The 24,414-nt window shown below is 44.9% G+C and overlaps 1 protein-coding gene across 3 annotated transcripts in view; it reads right to left on the bottom strand.

Moving 5' to 3' along the window:
• Positions 1 to 24,414, bottom strand: part of atrn (attractin) — a 481,933-nt gene that overhangs the window by 388,340 nt on the left and 69,179 nt on the right. For all 3 annotated transcript variants that reach the window (XM_068028731.1, XM_068028732.1, XM_068028733.1), the window contains exon 2: positions 633 to 716. In XM_068028731.1, coding sequence (XP_067884832.1) covers positions 633 to 716 — 84 coding nt within the window. The remainder of the gene's footprint in view (positions 1 to 632; positions 717 to 24,414) is intronic.

Genomic DNA, 24,414 nt, shown 5'->3' with positions numbered 1-24,414 from the left:
TCCCCTTTCAGTTGCCAGGTTTTCTGCCACAATTCTCAACCGGATGTGATGGGACTACAGAGTTTTGCACTGATCCATTTGTGTGGGACTGATTAGCTGTCCATAGCCTGCTGCTTTTGGTTTTTAAGCTCACAGGAAGCTGTCTGGTAGCTTCAACAGGTTGATTCCTCATTCTATGCTATGCCTAGTGATACTCCTGACATACCCTAGATGTGAAATTGAACTAGTCGTCGTCTCTTGGCTTGATAGTGATCAATGACTGCAGGAAGTGCCAGGGTATGAGGGGACATATCAGCGCAATTGCCAATGCTGTCAGGTCAATGAACTGTGCCTTCACTTGCAGTGGAAAACAATTCAGCTACTGCTTATGGCCCACACCACTTCCTGTTACAGGTCCTGGATCAAATTTGAGTCATTGCTGACCACGGAATACATTTGTATTTCCACTGGGGAGTGATCAGCTATCTGAACTACTCTGACATTTCCTTATCTGCTCATGTCACAGTGACTATGTAAATAGTACACCCACTCCTCTGAGCTGATGACTACATCTGATACAGGGAAAATTGAGGGAAAGACTTAAATACAAAAGTAAGCATTGTACATTGAAAGCAGAAAACTCAAATACTCACTGTCCTTCAATAAGCCAAGTACATTTTGTTTTGTATTTGTAGTTCCCAGGTCCATCAGTAAGATATCCAAATGGTGCAGTTAATCTGTCAATTAAACAAAATTATTACACTCAAAAAACTGAGGCTCCTTTTACAGATTGATACCATTAAAAAAGTTAAATACAATTATCAACTTCGAGGATGGGTTGGTGAAGAAAAGAGGGAGAAGGATTCATACAACTGAATAACTACTGAGCACAGTTCCAGGCAAACATCATTGGCTGAAGACAATTTTCCATGCAGCCTACAAGTGCCTTATGCTATTTAAGACTACTGGCAACACCCTATAAAAACACTGACAACGATAACAATGACTGGACTGCACTATATATTGGCAATACACAGGGGAAAATGGTTAAGCACAGAAAAATACAATCATGGTGCAAACTGCCAAATTCCAAAAAGATTTTACTGAAATCTGGGAAGTGAGAAATAAAAACAAGAAATGCTGGAAGTACTCGGCAGGTCTGGCAGCATCTGTGGAGAGAGAAGCAGAGTTAATGTTTCAGGTCAGTGACCCTTCATCAGAACTGGCAAATATCAGAAATGTCAAAGGTTATAAGCAAGTAAAGCGGGGGTGGGGCAATGGATAACAAAGGAGAATGTGCAGATAGGACAAGGTCACAGAATAGCTGACCAGAGCAAAGGCAAACAATATGTTAACGGTGTGTTGAAAAACAAAGCATTTGTACAGATAGGGTGTTAACGGACTGAAAATTGAACAGCCGCAAGTACAAACATGAAATAAAGGTGGGTGAGCAAACTGAACAAACTAAGATGAAATAAAATAAACACAAAAAATATATAAAAAAGAAGAAAAACTAACTAAAATTAAAAGTAAAATGGGGGGCTGTCATGCTCTGAAATTACTGAACTCAAAGTTCAGTCCGGCAGGCTGTAGTGTGCCTAATCGGTAAATGAGATGCTATTCCTCGAGCTTGCGTTGATGTTCACTGGAACACTGCAGCAATCCCAGGACAGAGGTGTGAGCATGAGAGCAGGGGTGAGTGTTGAAATGGCAAGCAACCGGAAGCTCGGGGTCCTGCTTGCGGACTGAGCGGAGGTGTTCCGCAAAGCGGTCACCCAGTCTGCGTTTGGTCTCACCAATGTAGTGGAGACCAGATTGTGAGCAGCGAATACAGTATACTACATTGAAAGAAGTACAAGTAAATCGCTGCTTCACCGGAAAGGAGCGTTTGGGGCCTTGGATAGTGAGGAGGGAAGCAGTAAATGGGCAGGTATTACACCTCCTGCGATTGCAGTGGAAGGTGCCATAGGAAGGGGACAAGGTGGTGGGGGTAATGGAGGAGTGAACCAGGGTGTCGCGGAGGGAATGATTTGGGGAAGATGCGTTTGGTAGTGGCATCACGCTGCAGGTGGCGGAAAAGGCGGAGGATGATCCTTTGGATATGGAGGCTGACGGGGTGGAAAATGAGGACTGTCGCAGTTCTGGGAGGGAGGGGAAGGGGTGAGGGTAGAGGTGCGGGAAATGGGCCAGACACGGTTGAGGGCCCTGCCAACCACAGTGGGGGGGAATCCTCGCTTGAGGTAAAAGAAAGACGTATCAGAAGCGCTGTCATGTAAGGTAGCATCATAAGAGCAAATGTGTCGGAGAGGGAGAAACTGGGAGAATGCAATGGAGTCCTTACAGGAGGCAGGGTGTGAAGAAGTGTAGTCGACGTAGCTGTGGTCTGGGAAGTGAGTGCGACGGTGGGATTGCTATCTTGCATACTTATATTTTTAAAAATCTAATAATTCTGCAAATTCCTAATTGCTCTGCATACAGGCGCTGCAGTCAATGCAGAATAAATCTGTTAACCCATTTCTGCATTCATACACTGCACAATGAGAAACTGAACTGGAGTAGCCATATAAATACCATGGCTACAAGAGCAGATCAGAGGCAAGGAATCCTGAGGCGAGTAACTCACCTCCTGACTTCCCAAAGCCTGTCCACCATCTACAAGGCACAAATCAGGAGTGTGATGGAATACTCTCCACTTGCCTGGATGGATGCAGCTCCAAAACACTCAAGAAGCTCGACACCATCCAGGACAAAGCAGCCTGCTTGATTGGCACCCCATCTACAAACATACACTCCCTCCAGCATCGACGCAGTGGCAGCAATGTGTACCATCTACAAGATGAACTGCAGCAACACACCAAGGCTCCTTAGATAGCACCTTCCAAACCAGTGACCTCTACCAACGAGAAGAACAAGGGCAGCAAATGCATGGGAACACCACCACCTGCAAGTTCTCCTCCAAGTCACACACCATCCTGACTTGGAACAATATCGCCGTTGCTTCAGTCACTAGGTCAAAATCCTGGAGCTCCCTTCCTAACAGCACTCTGGGTGCACCGACCTCACATGGACTGCTGCAGTTCAAGAAGGCAGCTCACCACCACCTCCTCAAGGGCAATTAGGGATAGGCAATAAATGCTGGCCGAGCTAGTGACACCCACATCCCATGGATGAATTTTAAAAAATCTAAGGCATACACCAAAAATAACCAGATGAATGTCAAGTACTAACATAGAAACATAGAAAACAGGAGCAGGAGTAGGCCTTTCGGCCCTTCGAGCCTGCTCCGACATTCATTATGATCATGGCTGATCATCCAACTCAGTAACCTGTTCCAACTTTCCCCCCATATCCTTGGATCCCTTTCGCCCCAAGAGCTATATCTAACTCCTTCTTGAAAACATACAATGTTTTGGCTTCAACTGCTTTCTGTGGTAGCGAATTCCACAGGCTCACCACTCTCTGGGTGAAGAAATTTCTCCTCTTCTCAGTCCTGAAAGGTTTACGCCGTATCCTTAGACTATGATATGAGGACAGATAAGTCCCCGGGGCCAGATGGGATATACCCAAGGATATTACGGGAAGCGAGGGAAGAGATTGCTGCGCCTTTGGCGATGATCTTTGCGTCTTCACTGTCCACTGGAGTAGTACCGGATGATTGGAGGGTGGCAAATGTTGTTCCCTTCATCAAGAAAGGGAATAGGGATTACACTGGGAATTATAGACCAGTCAGTCTTACGTCGGTAGTGGGCAAATTATTGGAGAGGATTCTGAGAGACAGGATTTATGATTATTTGGAAAAGCATGGTTTGATTAGAGACAGTCAGCATGGCTTTGTGAGGGGCAGGTCATGCCTCACGAGCCTTATTGAATTCTTTGAAGATGTGACAAAACACATTGATGAAGGAAGAGCAGTGGATGTGGTGTATATGGATTTTAGCAAGGCGTTTGATAAGGTTCCCCATGGTAGGCTCATTCAGAAAGTGAGGAGGCATGGGATACAGGGAAAGTTGGCTGTCTGGATACAAAATTGGCTGGCCCATAGAAGTCAGAGGGTGGTAGTAGATGGAAAGTATTCAGCATGGAGCTCGGTGACCAGTGGTGTTCCGCAGGGATCTGTTCTGGGACCTCTGCTCTTTGTGATTTTTATAAATGACTTGGATGAGGAAGTGGAAGGCTGGGTTAGCAAGTTTGCCGATGACATGAAGGTTGCTGGAGTTGTGGATAGTGTGGAAGGCTGTTGTAGGTTGCAACGGGACATTGACAGGATGCAGAGCTGGGCTGAGAAGTGACAGATGGAGTTCAACCTGGAAAAGAGTGAAGTGATTCATTTTGGAAGGTCGAATTTGAATGCGGAATACAGGCTTAAAGACAGGATTCTTGGTAGTGTGGAGGAACAGAGGGATCTTGGGGTCCATGTCCATAGATCGCTCAAAGTTGCCACCCAAGTTGATAGGGTTGTTAAGGCGGCGTATGGTGTGTTAGCTTTCATTAACAGGGGGATTGAGTTTAAGAGCCGCGAGGTTATGCTGCAGCTCTATAAGGCCCTGGTTCGACCACACTTGGAATATTGTGTTCAGTTCTGGTCGCCTCATTATGGGAAGGATGTGGAAGCTTTAGAGAGGGTGCAGAGGAGATTTACCAGGATGCTGCCTGGACTGGAGGGCATGTCCCACAAAGAACGATTGAGGGAGCTAGGGCTTTTCTCATTGGAGCGAAGAAGGATGAGAGGTGACTTGATAGAGGGGTACAAGATGATGAGAGGCATAGATAGAGTGGATAGCCAGAGACATTTTCCCAGGGTGGAAAGGGCTATCACCAGGGGGCATAATTTTAAGGTGATTGGAGGAAGGTTTCGGGGAGACGTCAGATGTAGGTTCTTTACACAGAGAGTGGTGGGTGCGTGGAATGCACTGCCAGCAGTGGTAGAAGCAGATACATTAGGGGCAATTATCATGGGGAATTTTAATCTACATGCAGATTGGTCGAACCAGCTCAGTCAGGGTAGCCTTGAGGAGGAATTCGTTGAGTGTATCCGTGATAGTTTTCTTGAACAGTATGTAATGGAACCGACGAGGGAGCAAACTATCCTAGATCTAGTACTGTGTAATGAGACAGGAATAATTAATGACCTCATGGTTAGGGATCCTCTTGGAAGGAGTGATCACAGTATGGTTGAATTTAGAATACAGATGGAGAGTGTGAAGATAAAATCCAATACCAGGGTCCTGTGCTTGAACAAGGGGGACTACAATAGAATGAGGGAGGACTTGGCTAAAGTGGACTGGAAACAAAGATTTTACGGTGGGACAGTTGACGAGCAGTGGAGGACTTTCAAAGCAATTTTTCAAAGTGCTCAGCAAAAGTATATTCCAGTGAAAAGGAAGGACTGGAAGAAAAGGGGTAATCTGCCATGGGTGTCTAAGGAAATAAGGGAGGCTATCAAATTGAAAAAGAAGGCATACGAAGTGGCCAAAAGCAGCATGAAACTAGAAGATTGGGAAAACTTTAAAGGTCAGCAGAATGCTACAAAAAGAGCTATAAAGAGAAGTAAGATGGAACATGAGAAAAAACTAGCACAGAATATAAAGACAGATAGCAAAAGTTTCTATAAATATATAAAACGAAAAAGAGTGGCTAAAGTAAACGTTGGTCCTTTAGAGGATGAGAAGGGGAATTTAGTTATGGGATATGATGAAATGGCCGAGGCATTGAACAGGTATTTTGTATCGGTCTTCTCAGTGGAGGACATTAATAACATGCCAGTAATTGACAAAGAGACGAACCTAGGTGAGGACCTGGGAACAATCATTATTACGGAAGAGGTAGTGTTGGGCAAGCTAATGGAGCTAAGGATTGATAAATCTCCTGGCCCTGATGGAATGCATCCCAGGGTACTAAAAGAGATGGCAGGAGAAATAGCAGGTGCACTGACGGTAATTTTCCAAAATTCGCTGGGCTCTGGGGTAGTCCCAGTTGATTGGAAAACAGCAGATGTGACGCCACTGTTTAAAAAGGGAGGTAGACAAAAGATGGGGAATTATAGACCGGTTAGCTTAACCTCTGTAGTGGGGAAGATGCTTGAGTCTATTATCAAGGAGGAAATTAGCAGGGCATCTCGATAGAAATTGTCCCGTTGGGCAGACGCAGCATGGGTTCATGAAGGGCAGGTCATGCTTGACAAATCTTTTGCAATTCTATAATGACATTACGAGCAAGGTGGACAATGGGGACCCAGTGGATGTGGTGTACCTAGATTTCCAAAAGGCCTTCGACAAGGTGCTGCATAAGAGGCTGCTGCATAAGATAAGGATGCATGGCGTCAGGGGTAAAGTATTAGCATGGATAGAGGATTGGTTGACTAACAGGAAGCAGAGAGTGGGGATAAATGAGTGCTATTCTGGTTGGCAGTCACTAGTGGTGTGCTTCAGGGATCGGTGTTGGGACCGCAATTATATACAATTTATATCGATGATCTGGAGTTGGGGACCACGTGTCGGGTGTCAAAGTTTGCAGATGACACTAAGATGAGTGGCAGAGCAAAGTGTGCAGATGACTGTGAAACTTTGCAGAGGAACATAGATACATTGAGTGAGTGGGCAAAGGTCTGGCAGATGGAATACAATGTTAATAAATGTGAAGTCATTCATTTCGGTAGGAGTAACAGGAAAAAGGATTATTACTTGAATGGTAAAAAGTTGCAGCATGCTGCTATGCAGAGGGACCTAGGTGTCCTTGTGCATGAATCGCAGAAGGTTGGTCTGCAGGTACAGCAAGTAATTAGGAAGGCAAAAGGAATTTTGTCCTTCATTGCTAAAGGGATTGAGTTTAAAAGCAGAGAGGTTATGTTGCAGCTGTATAAGGTACTGGTGAGGCCGCACCTGGAGTACTGTGTGCAGTTTTGGTCTCCTTACTTGAGAAAGGATATACTGGCACTGGAGAGGGTGCAGAGGAGGTTCACTAGGTTGATTCCGGAGTTGAGGGGGTTGGCTTATGAGGAGAGACTGAGTAGATTGGGATTATATTCATTGGAGTTCAGAAGAATGAGGGGGGATCTTATAGAAACATATAAAATCATGAAGGGAAAAGATAAGATACAAGTAGAGAGGATGTTTCCACTGGCAGGTGAAGCTAGGACAAGAGGGCATAGCCTCAAGATTAGAGGGAGCAGATTTAGGACTGAATTAAGAAGGAACTTCTTCACCCAGAGGGTTGTTAATCTATGGAATTCCTTGCCCAGTGAAGTAGTTGACACTTCTTCAGTAAATGTCTTGAAAGCTAAGGTAGATATCTTTTTGAACAATAAAGGAATTAAGGGATACGGTGGGAGCGCGGGTAAGTGGATCTGAGTCCACGAAAAGATCAGCCATGATCTTATTGAATGGCGGAGCAGGCTCGAAGGGCCGGACGGCCTACTCCTGCTCCTAGTTCTTATGATCGACTCTTGGATAGGTACATGGATGACAGTAGAATGAAGGGTAGGTAGTTAGTTTGATCTTAGAGTAGGTTAAAGGTTCAGCACAACATCGTGGGCCGAAGGGCCTGTACTGTGCTGTACTGTTCTCTGACCCCTGGTTCTGGACTCCCCCACCATCGGGAACATTCTTCCTGCATCTACTCTGTCAAATCCTGTTATAATATTATGAGATTCCCCCTCACTCTTCTGAATTCCAGCGAATATAATCCTAACCGACTCAATCTCTCCTCATACGTCAGTCCCGCCATCCCAGGAATCAGTCTGGTAAACCTTCGCTGCACTCCCTCTATAGCAAGAACATCCTTCCTCAGATAAGGCCACCAAAACTGCACACAATATTCCAGGTGTGGTCTCACCAAGGCCCTGTAAAAGTGCAGCAAGACATCCCTGCTCCTGTACTCGAATCCTTGCGCTATGAAGGCCAACATACCATTTGCCTTTTTTACCGCCTGTAGCACTTGCATGCTTACCTTCAGCGACTTGTGCAGCACAACACCCAGGTCTCGTTGCATATTCCCCTCTCTGTTTATAGCCAGATAATAATCTGCCTTCCTGTTTTTGCTACCCAAGTGGATAACCTCACATTTACCCACATTATACTGCATCTGCCATGCATTTGCCCACTCACTCAACTTGTCCAAATTAGCCTGAAGCCTCTCTGCATCCTCCTCACAACTCCCCCTCCCACGCAGTTTTGTATCATCTGCAAATTTGGAGATATTACATTTAGTTCCCTCATCTAAATCATGAATATATATTGTGAATAGCTGGGGTCCTAGCACTGATCCCTGCAATACGCCACTAGTCACTGCCTGCCATTCCAAAAAAGACCTGTTTATTCCGACTCTTTGTTCCCCGTCTGCCAACCAATTTTCTATCTATCGCATAACACTGCCCCCAATCCCATGCGCTTTAATTTTATTTAATTTTAATTTTATAATCATGTAACCCAAGGGAGACTTACAAATGCTTGATGCAGAACAGAGCGTGAGGCTAATTCATCATGTCAGAGATTGGAGTTCCTGTATTCTTTTTAACTGGAACTCTGCTCAAAATTCCAGGTTTCTTCTGCCATCAGGACTGTGCTCCTCTGCTGGAGGACACCTTGTGCCACAACTGACTCTGCTCTGCCCCTCAACCACTTGAAGTTTAAGCTGACACATTCCAATCTACTGCTAGTTCTTTCGCGGCTTCAGGACTATATTCTGTACTGTTAAGATTCACAGTTTTAGTCTGCTGCTATGTTGGGTGGATCCTGAACATAAATATATCTTCTCGGATGAAGTCTATTTCTTATTGGCCTCTCAGCTCTGTCGTGGCTTTCACCACCTGTTTCATAATCACAGAATTGTTACAGCACAGGAGGCAATTCAGCCCGTCGTGTCTGCGCCAGTTTTCTGAAAAAGCAGTTTAGATAGTGCCCGCCTTTTCGCCACAGCCTTAGGCATTCTGCCTTTTTAGCTAACAATCCAATTCCTTCCTGAATGCCTCGATTGAACCTGCCTCCACCACACTCTGAGGCACTGCATTCCAGATCCTAACGACACTCTGCGTGAAAAAGTTTTTCTCATGTTGCGATTGCTTCTTGCCCTAATTACCTTAAATCTGTGCCCTCTTGTTCTCAATCCCTGCACCAATGGGAACTGCTTTGCCACCGAATACTATTTTCTACTCGACTGCCTCTATTCCACTACCTGGTCTGTTTCTGTGGGCTTGGTTTTCCTCTCCTCTACTGGGAATTTTTTACTCCAAACTGAGCTAGTTTTGATTTGTCCCGATTTACATAAGAAATAGGAACAGCAGTGGGCCATTCAGCTCTTTGAGCCTGCTCCAGATGAATGAGATCATGGCTGATCTTCTACTTCAACACCATTTTCCTGCACGATCCCAACAACCCTTGATTTTAAAAAAATGTAAAATATACTCAATGACTGAGCCTCTACATCCCTCCAGGGTAGAGAATTCCCAAGATTCACCAGCCTCACATGAACAAGGACACCCAAACCCCTTTAGAATTCAACATTTCCCAGCCTCCCACCATTTAAGAAATATTTCCGTTTTTCCAACCTCACATTTCTCTACATTGTATTCCGTCTGTCAAATTTTTGTTCACTCGCTTAGCCTCTCCACATCCCCTTAAAGCGTCTTTGCATCCTCCTCACAACTCTCACTTCCACCTACATCATCTACAAACTTAGAAATATTACATTTAATCCCCATATCCAAATCATTGATACAAGCACTGATCCTTACGGTACCCCACTAGTCTCATCTTGCCAATCCAAAAATGGCCCATTTATTCCTACTCTGTGTTCTGTCCGTTAACCAGTTCACAATCCACGTGAGGCAAATCAATTATCTCAGCCCCGGGAGTTCCTGATGGCAGATCCAAACACCTTCAGCTGCTTCATCAATGACCTTCCATCCATAATGTCAGAAGTGGGGCGGTTGTCTGATGATTGCAGTGTTCAGGTCCATTTGAAATTCCTCTGATAACGAAGCAGTCCAAACAGACGTGGAATACCTGCACAACACCGAGGAATGGCTGATAAATGGCAATTAATATTCATGCCACTCAAGAGTTAGGCATGGCCATCTCCAGTAAGAGAGCTCCGAGCCACCTCCCCTAGATATTAAATGGGATTACTATCTCTGAATCCCTGATCAACATCATGGGGATCAACATTGACCATTAGGCCACTGAACATTAGGCCCCCCAAAAGTCAGAGTGGAGGGGCATATATGTTGGGAAATCACAGATAGGTGTAGGAATTCTAGGATTGTAATAGTAGGTGATTTTAACTTCCCTAGTTTGACTGGGACTGCCTTCGTGCTAAGGGATCAGATGGGGAAGAATTTGTTAACTGTGTGCAGGATAGTTTTCTGAAGCAGTATGTGGATGGCCCTACTAGAGAAAAGGCTACACTGCCTGTGTGGAGTTTGCAAGTTCTCCCTGTGACCGCGTGGGTTTCCTCCGGGTGCTCCAGTTTCCTCCCACATGCCAAAGACTTGCGGAGTGATAGGTAAATTGGCCATTGTAAAAATTGCCCCTAGCGTAGGTAGGTGGTAGGAGAATTGAGGGAAGGTGCGGATTTGAGATGGAAAATAGGATTAATGTAGGATTAGTATTAATGGGTGGTTGCGGTTCAGCACGGACTCATTGGGCCAAAGGGCCTGTTTTGGTGCTGTATCTCTCTATGACTCGACCTCCTCTTAGGAAATGAGTATGGGCAGGTGGTTGATTTGTCAATGGGGGAGCACTTTGGGACCAGTGACCATAACTCCATTAGCTTCCAGATAGTTATGGAAAAGGATAGGACAGGTCCTCAGGTTGAAGTCCTAAATTGGGGGAAGGCTAATTTCAATGGCATCAGACAGGAACTCTCAAAAGTTGAATGGGAGAGGCTGTTTACAGGAAAAGGGACATCTGGCAAGTGGGAGGCTTTTAAAAGTGAGATAGGAAGAGTTCAGGGCCAATATGTTCCTCTTAGATGGAAGGGCGAGGCTGGCAAGTTTAGGGAACCTTGGTTGATGAGGCATATTGAGGGTCTGGTCAGGACAAAAAAGGAGGCATATGTCAGGTATAGGCAGCTGGGATCAAGCGAGTCCCTCGACGAGTATAGGGGATGTACGGCAACACTTAAGAAGGAAATTAGGAGGGCGAAAAGGGGCCATGAGATTTCCCTGACAGATAAGATAAAGGAGAATACTAAAAGATTCTGTTAGTATATTAAGAGTAAAAGGGTAGCTAGGGAGAGAGTAGGTCCCCTTAAGGATCAGTATGGTAATCTATGTGTGGAGCCACAGGAAATGGGTGAGGTCTTAAATGAATACTTCTCGTCTGTATTTACCGTGGAGGTGGTCATGTAAGTTAGTGAGTTCAAGGGAGGGAACACCGATATCCTGGAGCATATCAACATTACAAAGGAGAAGGTGTTGGAGGTTCTGAAGCACATTAAGGTGGATAAATCCCCAGGGCCTGACCAGGTGTATCCTAGGATGCTATGGGAAGCAAGGAAGGAGATTGCTGGGGCCCTGGCAGAGATTTTTATATCATCGTTAGCCACAGGTGAGGTACCGGAAGACTGGAGGACAGCTAATGTTGTGCCTTTATTTAAGGGCAGCAGGGATAAGCCAGGGAACTGCAGGCCAGTGAGCCTTACATCAGTGGTGGGAAAGTTATTGGAGGGATTCTGAGAGACAGGATTTATATGCATCTGGAAAGGCATGGTCTGATTAGAGATAGTCAGCATGGCTTTGTGCGTGGGAAATCATGTCTCACAAATTTGATTGAGCTTTTCGAGGAGGTGACCAAGAGGATTGACGAGGGCAGGGCGATGGACATTGTCTACAGGAACTTTAGCAAGGCCTTTGACAAGGTCCCGCATGGTAGGCTGGTCCAGAAGGTTCGAACACATGGGATCCAGGGTGAGCTAGCAAATTGGATACAAAATTGGCTTGGTGATAGGAGGCAGAGGGTGGTAGTGGAGGGTTGTTTTTCAGATTGCAGGCCGGTGACCAGTGGTGTGCCGCAGGGATCGGTGCTGGGCCCTCTGTTGTTTGTCATATATATTAATGACTTGGATGTGAATGTAAGGGGCATGATTAGTAAGTTTGCAGATGACACCAAAATTGGTGGTATCGTGGACAGTGAAGAAGGTTGTCTAAGGTTCCAACAGGATATAGTTCCACTGGGAAAGTGGGCAAGGGATTGGCAAATGGAATTTAACGCAGACAAGTGCGAAGTGATGCATTCTGGAAGTTAAACCAGGGCAGGACATATGCAGTGAATGGCAGGGCCCTGGGGAGTGTTGTTGAGCAGAGAGACCTTGGGGTGCAAGTACATAGTTCCCTGAAAGTGGCAACACAGGTAGACAGGGTGGTGAAGAAGGCGTATGGCACGCTTGCCTTCATCAGCCGAGGCACTGAGTACAAGAGTTGGGACGTCATGTAACAGTTGTACGTAACGTTGGTTAGGCCGCATTTGGAGTACTGTGTGCAGTTCTGGTCGCCGCACTGCAGGAAAGATGCGATTAAGCTAGAGAAGGTGCAGAAAAGATTCACAAGGATGTTGCCTGGTTGGGAGGGCTTGAGTTATAAAGAGATTGGATAGGCTGGGTCGGTTTTCTCTGGAGCAAAGGAGGCTGAGAGGGGACATGATAGAGGTATATAAAATTATGAGAGCCAGAGTCTGTTTCCCATGGTAGGGGTGACTAAAAGTAGAGGGCATAGATTTAAGGTGAGAGGGAGGAGGTTTAAAGGGGATCAAAGGGGTAAGTTTTGCACGCAAAGAATTGTGAGTATCTGGAATGAGCTGCCTGAAGAGGTGGTGGAGGCAGGAACAGTAGCGACATTTAAGAGGCATCTGGACAGGTATTTGAATAAACAAGGCATAGAGGGATATGGAATTAATGCAGGCAGGTGGGATTAGTATAGATAGGCATTACGGTCGGCATGGACGCTGTGGGCCGAAGGGCCTGTTTCTATGCTGTACGACTCTATGACTAGAAGCTTATCTAAAACAGCTAAGCTACTGGAGCAGATCACAGTCTGAATACAGTGGTGAGTGGCTCTTCTCCTGATTCAAAAGCTGTTCACCACCTGCAAAGCACAAGTCAGTGATGGGAAACTCTACTCTTCTGGATGGCTGAAGCCAGACATCATGCAGGACAAAATGGACTGCTTGATTGGCATCCCACCCACTCGCTTAAAAACCCTCTCCCTCCACCACCTACAGTTTGTACTGTCTAAAGATAAGACAGAGGGTAGCAGTGCAAGGGTGCGTTTCTGAATGGAGGGATGTGACTAGTGGTGTTCCACAGGGATCAGTGCTGGGACCTTTGCTGTTTGTAGTATATATAAATGATTTGGAGGAAAATGTAGCTGGTCTGATTAGTAAGTTTGCGAACGACACAAAGGTTGGTGGAGTTGCGGACAGTGATGAGGATTGTCAGAGGATACTGCAGGATATAGATCGGTTGGAGACTTGGGCAGAGAAATGGCAGATGGAGTTTAATCCGGACAAATGTGAGGTAATGCATTTTGGAAGGTCTAATGCAGGTGGGAAGTATACAGTAAATGGCAGAACCCTTAGGAGTATTGACAAGCAGAGAGATCGAGGCGTACAGGTGCACAGGTCACTGAAAGTGGCAACGCAGGTGGATAAGATAGTCAAGAAGGCATACGGCATGCTTGCCTTCATCCGTCGGGGCATAGAGTATAAAAATTGGCAAGTCATGTTGCAGCTGTACAGAACTTTAGTTAGGCCACACTTAGAATATTGTGTGCAATTCTGGTCACCACACTACCAGAAGGATGTGGAGGCTTTGGAGAGGGTACAGAAGAGGTTTACCAGGATGTTGCCTGGTCTGGAGGGCATTAGCTATGAGGAGAGGTTGGATAAACTCGGATTGTTTTCACTGGAACGACGGAGGTGGAGGGGCGACATGATAGAGGTTTACAAAGTTATGAGTGGCATGGACAGAGTGGATCGTCAGAAGCTTTTTCCCAGGGTGGAAGAGTCAGTTACTAGGGGACATAGGTTTAAGGTGAGAGGGGCAAACTTTAGAGGGGATGTGCGAGGCAAGTTCTTTACACAGAGGGTGGTGAGTGCCTGGAACTTGCTGCCGGGGGAGGTGGTGGAAGCAGGTACAATAGCGACATTTAAGAGGCATCTTGACAAATACATGAATAGGATGGGAATAGAGGGATACGGTTCCCGGAAGTGCAGAAGGTTTTAGTTTAGGCAGGCATCAAGATCGGCGCAGGCTTGGAGGGCCGAATGGCCTTTTCCTGTGCTGTACTGTTCTTTGTTCTTTTCATTCCTTGTCCCTGGCTCTCTATATCATTAAAATGAACAGCTGCAGGAAAAAAATCAAAAAGGCAGTGTCGATGCTGGCTTAACATCTACAGGACAACAACATATGGGGGTATAAATTATGCTACAGCTTCAAGAAGCCCTGTTTAGACCACACCTGGAATACTGCGAGCAGTTCTGGGTACCACACCGTAAGAAGGATATATTGGCCTTGGAGGCAGTACATCATAGGCTTACCAGAATGATATGTGGACGCCAAGAGTTAAATTACGAGAACCATTTACACAAACGCTGGTTTTATTCTCTGAAATTTGGACAGCTGAGGAATGATTTGATCAAAGATATTAAGGAACTGATAAGGTAAATAGAGAGAAACGATTTCTGCTGGTTAAGAAGTCTAAGACTGGGGATAAAAGTCCAAGCCAGACCTTATAAGAGTTAAGTTAGTAAACACTCCATTTTTGCACACTACAGTATAAGTTTAAGAAAGAGGAGCAGGCGTAAGCCAGAGGGCCCATCGAGCCTGCTACGCCTTTCAATATAATGATGGCTGATGTTGGGCTTCAACTCCGCTTTCCCATCCACTCCCCCTATCCCTCGATTCCCTCAGTGAGCAAAAATCTGTCTACCTCAGGCGTAAATACATTCAATGATAGCACGTCCACAATGCTCTGGGGTTGGGAATTCAAAAGATTCACACCCTTTGAGTGAAGAAATTTCTCCTCAACTCAGTCCTGAATGATTGGCCCCTTATCCTGAAACTGTGCACCTTGTTCTAGATTCCCCAGCCAGGGGAAACAACATCTCAGTATCTAGCCCTTCCAATGAGATCACCTCTCACTGTTCTAAACTCGAGAATATAGACCCAATTTACTCAGCCTTGTGGGATCGGAATTCCTCCCACCCCCACCCCCAATGGTCTTTAAGACTGGACTTTGTGGAGTATGGGGAAGGAACCCCAACCCACACAGACACTAGTACTGTGAATAAGAGCCAAACCTCAACACAAAGCACACAGAGGCAGGCTGCATTCCGATGAGTCAATTTTCAAACATCCCAACCAAACTGATACTGTTAAAGGACTGGAATTTGGGACATTTCATAACAGTGACACAGGATAACTGCCATCATGTTAAGTAATCGGGGAGGCCATTGTTGCAACTAACTGGCCCCAGAGCACAGCATTCACTCCTATCAAGACAGGAGAGAAACCTCTTTCATGGATATTAGCTTTGGAGCCTGGGTTAACTCACCTTGGTGGAGTTCATTGTCCTCAGTCAAGGAAATCACATCAGCAATAAATGGATCTGTCTGGACCAGGCAAATAACAGAGGAAAAGAGATGAAAAGGTGCTAAGTGCTTACCATCCAGCAGGATGGCTTCAGGTGATGTGTTCATGATATTTCGATAAGGATCATCATAAAACTGACAAGATCAAAGGGTCTGGTGCTGCAGTTATGTGAAGGAGGACGGGGAATGGTCATCTCAGGTCCAGGCCTACAATCAACATTGGTAATGACCAGCCGTATGGGTGATTCCAAGTTTTTCAGTCAAATCTTAAAGGGGTTTGTACTGCGGGGACGGCAGTCGAGGAGGGTCAGGAACGGTTAGCCTGGCTCGTGGACCTACAATTCTCACCAGAAGGGCCAACCGCATGGAGGATTGTAAGTAATCAGCCAAATCCAAGGGCTATTTGACGCTGAGAGTTTTAAAACAATTTTAAGTGTAGCAACCAAATCATAGGAGGGTTTTCAATTGAGGTGAATTTGGGGCAGAAACGTGAGGTTTTGCCTATGTTTTTTTTCGAAAAGGTTTATTTGCTAAGTCATGGGGACTTGTGTGTTTGGGTGAGCGCCAAGGTTGAATCGTGGAGGGATTTAAATCAGACTAACCAATCAAGGTGTCGTGTGGTGTCCTTTAAATTAGTTCAAAGCTCTTGCTAACAGGCTGTTGGGAAGGTTTTTGTTTATCTAAATAAACAAATTTATGGTTCAGCCAAATCCTGTGTCGTGTGCAATTTTGCTCTTGTAATTCCTAAAGTCCACGAACTGTCACAAGGGGGTACAGGAACGGAACCTCTTACAGCCTCTCATCTCAGGTACCAATCCAGTGAACCTTCACCATCCTGCCTCCAATGAAAGTATATACTTCCTTAAATATGGAGAGGAAAATTGTTCACAGTATTCCAGGCGCAGTCTCATCAAAGTCTCGTATAATTCTAGCAAGACTTGTTCGAGCTTGTACTCCAATCCATACAACCATACAAATCAGGAGCAGACGACGGCCATTCAGCCCCTCGAGCCTCTACCGCCATTCAATTAGATCATGGCTGATCGGTTTCTGTCTCGAATTCCACACTCCCATCTACCCCCGATAACCTTTGATTCCCTTCCCTAACAAGAATCTATCTATCTCCACCTTAAAAATATTTAATGACCCCACTTCCACCAGCTTGAGGCAAAAGAGTTCCAAAGTCACACAACCCTCAGAAAAAATTTCTCATCTCTGTCCTGAAAGGTTGACCCCTAATTTTAAAAACAGTGCCCCCTAGTTCTGGACTCCCCCACAAGAGGCAACAGCCTTTCCACATACACACTGTCAAGTCCGTTCAGGATCTTATATACTTCAATCAAGTCTCCCCAACTCTTCTAAACTCCAGTCTGTCCAACCTTTCCTCACAAGACAACCCACTCATTCCAGTTACTAATCTAGTAAAGTTCCTCTGAACCACCTCAATGTATTTACACCCTTCCTTAAATAAAGGAGAATAAGACTGCACACAGTATTCCAGATGTGGTCTCACCAACGTCCTGTATATCTGAAGCATAACATCCTTACTTTTATTTTCAATTCCTCTCGTAATAAAGGATAGCATTCCATTAGCGTTCTCTATTACTTGCTTTGCCTGCATACTAACCTTTTGTGACTCAGGCACTAGAACACCTAGATCCCTCTGCACCTCAGGATTCTGCAGTCGTTCTCCGATTAAGTAATACTCTGCTTTTTATTCTTCCTGCCAATAACTTCACATTTTCACACATTATCCTCCATCTGCCCAATTTTTGCCCACTCACTCAACCTGTGTGAATCGGTCTGCAACCTCTTTATGTCCTCTTCACAACATACTTTCCTACCTATCTTTGTCTCATCTGCAAATTTAGCTGCCATACCATTGCTCCCCTCATCTAAGTCATTGATATAAATTATAAAAAGTTGAGGCCCCAGCACAGACCCCTGCAGGACTCCACTCGTCACATCCTGCCAATCAGAAAAGGACCCATTTATGCATACCCTGTTTTTTGCCTGTCAGCCAGCCATGCTAATATGTTACCCCCTACACCATGAGCTCCTACTTTGCGCAATAACCTTTTATGTGGCACCTTGTCAAATGCCTTCTGGAAATCCAAGTACCGTACGTCAACAGGCTCCCCTTTATCCACAGTGCATGCTACTCCTTCAAAGAACTCCAATAAATTGATTAAACGTGATTGCCCTTTCACAAAACCATGCTGACTATTCCCAATTACAATAAATGGCAACATGCCATTTGCTCACCCAATTGCTTGCTTTACCTGCATGCTATTTTTTTGTGTTCCTTGTATGAGTACACCCAAGTCTCTCTGAATATCAACATTTACAACATTGATGCCATTTTTAAAAATTGTCCTTTTCTATTCTTTACACTTCCCCACATTATACTCCTGTTACCCACTCACTTAACCTGTCTATATCTCTATTCAGCAGCTTCATGTCCTCCTCATAGCTTGTATGTGGGAACTGCTGAACACCAGTGTGATCCACTGTAATCACACCTGACGTAGGCTCAGAGTTGATGAGCTGGAGTCCAATATTCGGATACTGCAATGCATCAGCAAGGGAGAAAGTTACCTGGACACTTTGTTCCAGGAGGCAGTCAGACCCCTTGGGCTTCAGATTTGGTTCATTCTCAGGGACAGGAGGGTGTGACAAAGAGTGAAGCAGTTACGGGATCAAGAAGGTAGCAATGGAAAAGCCTTGATACGTGGATGCAAGGTGGTCAAGGCTTCTTTTTTTCTTTTGGGCCTCCTTATCTCGAGAGACAATGGATACGCGCCTGGAGGTGGTCAGTGGTTTGTGAAGCAGCGCCTGGAGTGGCTATAAAGGCCAATTCTGGAGTGACAGGCTCTTCCACAGGTGCTGCAGAGAAATTTGTTTGTTGGGGCTGTTGCACAGTTGGCTCTCCCCTTGCGCCTCTGTCTTTTTTCCTGCCAACTACTAAGTCTCTTCGACTCGCCACAATTTAGCCCTGTCTTTATGGCTGCCCGCCAGCTCTGGCGAATGCTGGCAACTGACTCCCACGACTTGTGATCAATGTCACACGATTTCATGTCGCGTTTGCAGACGTCTTTATAACGGAGACATGGACGGCCGGTGGGTCTGATACCAGTGGCGAGCTCGCTGTACAATGTGTCTTTGGGGATCCTGCCATCTTCCATGCGGCTCACATGGCCAAGCCATCTCAAGCGCCGCTGACTCAGTAGTGTGTATAAGCTGGGGGTGTTGGCCGCTTCAAGGACTTCTGTGTTGGAGATATAGTCCTGCCACCTGATGCCAAGTATTCTCCGAAGGCAGCGAAGATGGAATGAATTGAGACGTCGCTCTTGGCTGGCATACGTTGTCCAGGCCTCGCTGCCGTAGAGCAAGGTACTGAGGACACAGGCCTGATACACTCGGACATTTGTGTTCCGTGTCAGTGCGCCATTTTCCCACACTCTCTTGGCCAGTCTGGACATAGCAGTGGAAGCCTTACCCATGCGCTTGTTGATTTCTGCATCTAGAGACAGGTTACTGGTGATAGTTGAGCCTAGGTAGGTGAACTCTTGAACCACTTCCAGAGCGTGGTCGCCAATATTGATGGATGGAGCATTTCTGACATCCTGCCCCATGATGTTCGTTTTCTTGAGGCTGATGGTTAGGCCAAATTCATTGCAGGCAGACGCAAACCTGTCGATGAGACTCTGCAGGTCAAGGCTAGCAACTAAATATTAAAGAATATTTGACATTTTGGAAGGATAAGAAAAATGGAAAAGGAGGTGAAGTAGTTCTGTTAATGAAGGATGAGATCAGTACAGTAATGAGAAATGATCTTGGCTCGGAAGATCAAGATGTAGAAACAGTTTGGGTGGAGATGATAAATAGCAAAGGAAAGTAGTCACTGGCGGGAGCAGTTTATAGGCCCATTAACAGTAGCTACACTTTAGGACAGAATATAAATCAAGAAGAAATGAAGGTTTGAAAGAAAGGTACTGCAATAATCATGGGCATTTTTATCTTCATATAGATTGGACTAATCAAATTGGCAAAGGTAGCCTGGAGGATGAGTTCATAGAGTGTATTAGGTTTCTTCAAACAATGCCTTCTGGAACCAACCGGGGAGCAGGCTATTTTAGACCTAGTAATGTGTAAAGGACAGGATTAATAAATGACCTCACAGTAAAGGATCCTCTAGGCAACAGTGATCATAACATGATGAATTACATGCACAGTTTGAGGTTGAGAAGTTTGGGTCTGAAACTAGTGTTTTCAACTTAAATAAAGGCAATAACGGGGTATGAAGACAGAGCTAGCGAGAGTGGGCTGGGAAAATAAGCTAAAATGTATAACAGTAGAGAAGCAGAGGCAGACATTTAACGAGATACTTCTTAATGGAATGTATTTTTGTTGAGAGTTGTGAAGATTCTATGAGAAGGATAAACCATCTGAGGCTAACTAAGGAAGTTAAGGATGGTATCAAATTGAAAGAAAAGGCGTGCAATGCTGCAAAAATTAGTGGTAAGCCAGAAAATTAGGAAAATTTTAAATACCAGAAGATGACTTCAGGAAAAAAAGAGAAATTAGATTATGAGAGTATGAGAATAGAACAGCAAGAAATATAAAAACAGACCATAAAAGCTTCTACAAACATGTAATAAGGAAGAGAGTCGCTAATTTGAGTCAGTTGGGGGTAAGCCTGCTAACAGAGAAGCAACCAGCTCATCCTTTTTCCACTTCTTTGAGAAACCCTGAGAATTCAGCATGATAGCAAAAACCCCTGATGCAGTGATTCTCCCAGAAAGCCTGCCAGACTAATCCTCGACGTCGCCTGAAAAGAACTGCTCCAAAAAGATCCCGGTGACAGCTGTCTATATGTATTTGGACGCCAGAATAAAGGACCAACTGGAAACATATCATATCTTATCCTTTTCCTTCAAGAATTGGCCAATGTATTTTTTTGTCTTCTTTGTAAAGAGATCTCCGCAGAAAAAACTTCTATACTTCTCTTTAACCGGACTGTGTATGCATGCCTATGTGTTGGGTTAATTTAGAAGGGAACATTCATATAGCAATTGTTCGTTAACAAGCTTTGCATCTTTATTGAATAAGTCCTGTTTTATAATAAATTGAAGAAACCAGGCTGGTCGATTTTATTCTGAAACTAACTAAGTATATAATTGGTACCTGATTACAGCATTTAAATATATGTTGTGACCTGTGAAGAAGTGGAATTAGAAAATGACAGTGCACTCCTCCAGCCTCGGTCGTAATTTCTAACCATCTTCAGCTGCTTTCTCAATGACCTTCCTTCAATCTTAAGGTCAGAAGTGGGGATGTTCGCTGATGATTGCACAATGTTCAGCACCATTCGCAATTCCTCAGGTGCTGAAGCAGTCCGTGTAGAAATGCAGCAAGACCTGACAATATCCAGGCTTGAGCTGTTAAGTGGCAAGTAACATTCACGCCACACAAGTGCCAGGCAATGACCATCTCCAACAAGAGAGAATCTAACCATCTCCCCTTGACATTCAATGGCATTACCATCACTGAATCCCCCACTAACATCCTAGGGGCTACCATTGACCAGAAACTGAACTGGAGTTGCCATATAAATACCGTGGCTACAAGAGCAGGTCAGAGGCTCGGAATCCTGAGGCGAGTAACTCACCTCCTGACTCCCCAAAGCCTGTCCACCATCTACAAGGCACAAGTCAGGAGTGATGGAATGCTCTCCACTTGCCTGGATGGGTGCAGCTTCAACAACACTCAAGCTCAAAACCATCCAGGACAAAGAAATCCGCTTGATTGGCACCCCGTGCACAAACATTCACTCCTTCCACCACTGACAGTGGGAGCAGTGTGTACCATCTACAAGATGCACTGCAGCAATGCACCAAGGCTCCTTCAAAAGCACCTTCCAAACCTGCGACCTCTGCCTCCTAGAAGGACAAAGGTAGCAGATGCATGGGAACGCCACCACCTGCAAGTTCCCCTCCAAGCCACGCACTATCTTGACTTGGAACGATATCACCGGTCGTTCACTGTCACTGGGTCAAAATCATGTAGCTCCCTTCCTAACAGCACTATGGGTATACCTCTACCCTACATGGACTCCAGCGGTTCAAGAAGGCAGCTCACCATCAGCTTCTCAGGGGCAATTAGGGATGGACAAAATGGCTGGTCTATACAGCAACACCTGCATCCCATGAATGAATATTAAAAAAGGTAAAATTGGCACCACAGTTAGTTGAATATCAGAAACATTCTTCGGGGATTTGGATAAACCAAAGGAAATGTTCAGCAAGTCTTCTCTGATCAAGGTTCAGCAAGTCCATCCAGGAAGTAAAGTGGCATAATCGGCTCTAACTAAAGCTGAGGCAAAGGGAGTTCCGAAAGGCTACTATATTAAAAATGGGATTTTGATGAGCAAGTGGAGCCCTCCTCAAAGATCTGCGGACAAAGAATGGACAGTGGTTCACCAGAGTGGTCCCGCCCAAGTATCACCAGGATATTAAGGATAGCCATGAAATTCCGAAACAGGACATGTGGGGATCTGGAAGACCCAATTACGTATAAGTCGACATTTTTGCCAGCCAGGTCTTTACAAGGATGTGGTGCAGGTTGGTAAAATGTGCCATACGTGCCAGATTGTGGGAAAACCGCAACCTGCCATAAAACCAGCACCTCTAATGCCCATACCAGTTTTTAAGGAACTATTTTGTGTTGGTAGGCTGTGTAGGAACTTCACCAAAAACAAAAGCAGAATTCAATAGATACTATCATGGATATGGTTACTCGGTTCCCTGAGGCCATTCCCTTGAGAACACTTTCCACTAAGGTAGCGGTAGAGAAAATAACCCAGTTTTTCACTCAATATGGATTAATGATTAAAATCCAGTCGGATCAAGGTTCCAATTTTGTGTCTAAAATTTTTCAGGAAGTCTTAAGTAATTAAGGTATAACACAGTTAAAGTGTTCAGCATTCCTCCAGACACAAGGGGCTTTGGAATAGTACCATCAGACCCTCAAAACGGTGATCAGGGCAAATTGTCATGAATATCCTCATGATTGGGATAAAGGGCTAGAATTTCTTTTGTTTGCCACTAATGATTCACCTAATGAATCTACTGGTTTTAACCCTTTTGAATTAGTTTATGGACATGAGGTAAGAGGTCCTCAAACAAACCAAAGAAAAGTTTTTCGAACACAGGAACGAATCTTCCGTGTTAGATTATGTACCCTTGTTCAAGCAGCGGCTCATGAGAGCCTGCAAAATGGCTCAGGAACACCTTAAAGCTTCCCCAACAACCATGAAGAAATGGGCAGACAAGCCTGCCAAGACTCGAACATTTCAATCAGGGGATGATGTGTTAGTACTACTGCCTTTACACGGTAAACTGCTGAAAGCAAGGTTCATTGAACCACATGAAGTCATCAAAAGGATTGGAAAAGTAAGTTACTTGATTGACACCCCAGATCGCCAGGAAAAAAAATCAGCTGCATCACATCAGTACATTGAAACAGTATCACTGCCGGGGGGAGGATAAGCAAGCACAGGTCTGTCAGGTTGTCGGGACAGTGAGAATGAGGCAGAAGGAGGCCAAGACAATTCTCGAATTGAACCTCCTGCTATCCAGTTAGCTAATAATGGATTGTTAGGGAGATTGGACACTATGCTTTCATATTTAGATGCAGAACAAAGAGAAGACCTGACAAGGCTACTCAAGCATTTAAAGGAGTCTGTAGGGACAAACCAGGATGTACAAGCTTAGCCATACATGATGTGGATGTAGGAGAAACCTCATGTTGGAGAACAACTAAATTGAACCCAGTCAAAGCAACTGGAGTTCCCCAGTGGTGTTAGTGCCTCAACCTGACTGTTCGAGATTTTGCATAGACTACAGGAAGGTTAATGCAGTAACAAAGACAGACTCCTGCCCAATTCCTCACTTGGAAGACTGTATTGACAGAGTTGGCATTACCATGTTTGTTACCGAAATAAAGTATATAATTGGCTGTAACAGTAACTGAGTAAAACATTTAAATGTATGTTGTGACCCATGGAAAAGTGGAACTGGAAAAAGACAGCGCACTTCTCCAGCCTCAGTCGTAACAATCACTAGAGCAGAAGTACTAGAAAAACTCATGGGACTAAAGGCTGACAAGTCCCCTGAACCTGTTGGGCTGTATCACCGAGTCTTTAAAGAAGTGGCTGCAAAGATAGTGGATCTATTGATTGCAATCTTCCAAATTCCCTCGATTCTGCAACCGTCACAGCGGATTGGAAAACCACAAATGTAACACCCCCATTCAAGAAAGGCGGGGGGGGGGGAGGGGGTGCGGGGGGACAGAAAGCAGGAAACTATAGGCCAGTTAGCCTAACATGTCAGTGGAAAATGTTACAATCTATTATTACGGAAGTAGCAGCAGGACATGCAGAAAATCATAATAGAATCAAGGAGCATCAACACGATTTTATGAAAGGGAAATCATGTTTGCCAAATTTATTTTTGAGAATGTAACAAGCAGGGTGGATAAACGGGAACCAGTAAATGTAGTGTATTTGGATTTCCAAAAGTCATTCGATAAGGTGCCACATAAAAGGCTATAACGCAAGATAAGAACTCATGGTGCTTTTTTTAAAAAATTCATCTCTGGGGGATGTGGGCGTCGCTGGCTCGGCCTGCATTTATTGCCCATCCCTAATTGCCCTCGAGAAGGTTGAGCAGATTGGGCCGACAGTCACTGGAAAATGAAAGATGATCCTATTGAAATATAGGGGGCTTGACAGGGTAGATGCTGAGAGAATGTTTCCCCTTGAGGGAGAATCTTGAACTAGGAGACACAGTTT

Source organism: Heterodontus francisci, chromosome 1 (assembly GCF_036365525.1).
Source record: "Heterodontus francisci isolate sHetFra1 chromosome 1, sHetFra1.hap1, whole genome shotgun sequence".
NCBI classification, from domain to species: Eukaryota; Metazoa; Chordata; class Chondrichthyes; order Heterodontiformes; family Heterodontidae; genus Heterodontus; species Heterodontus francisci.
This window is presented reverse-complemented; position numbering and strand designations above follow the sequence as displayed.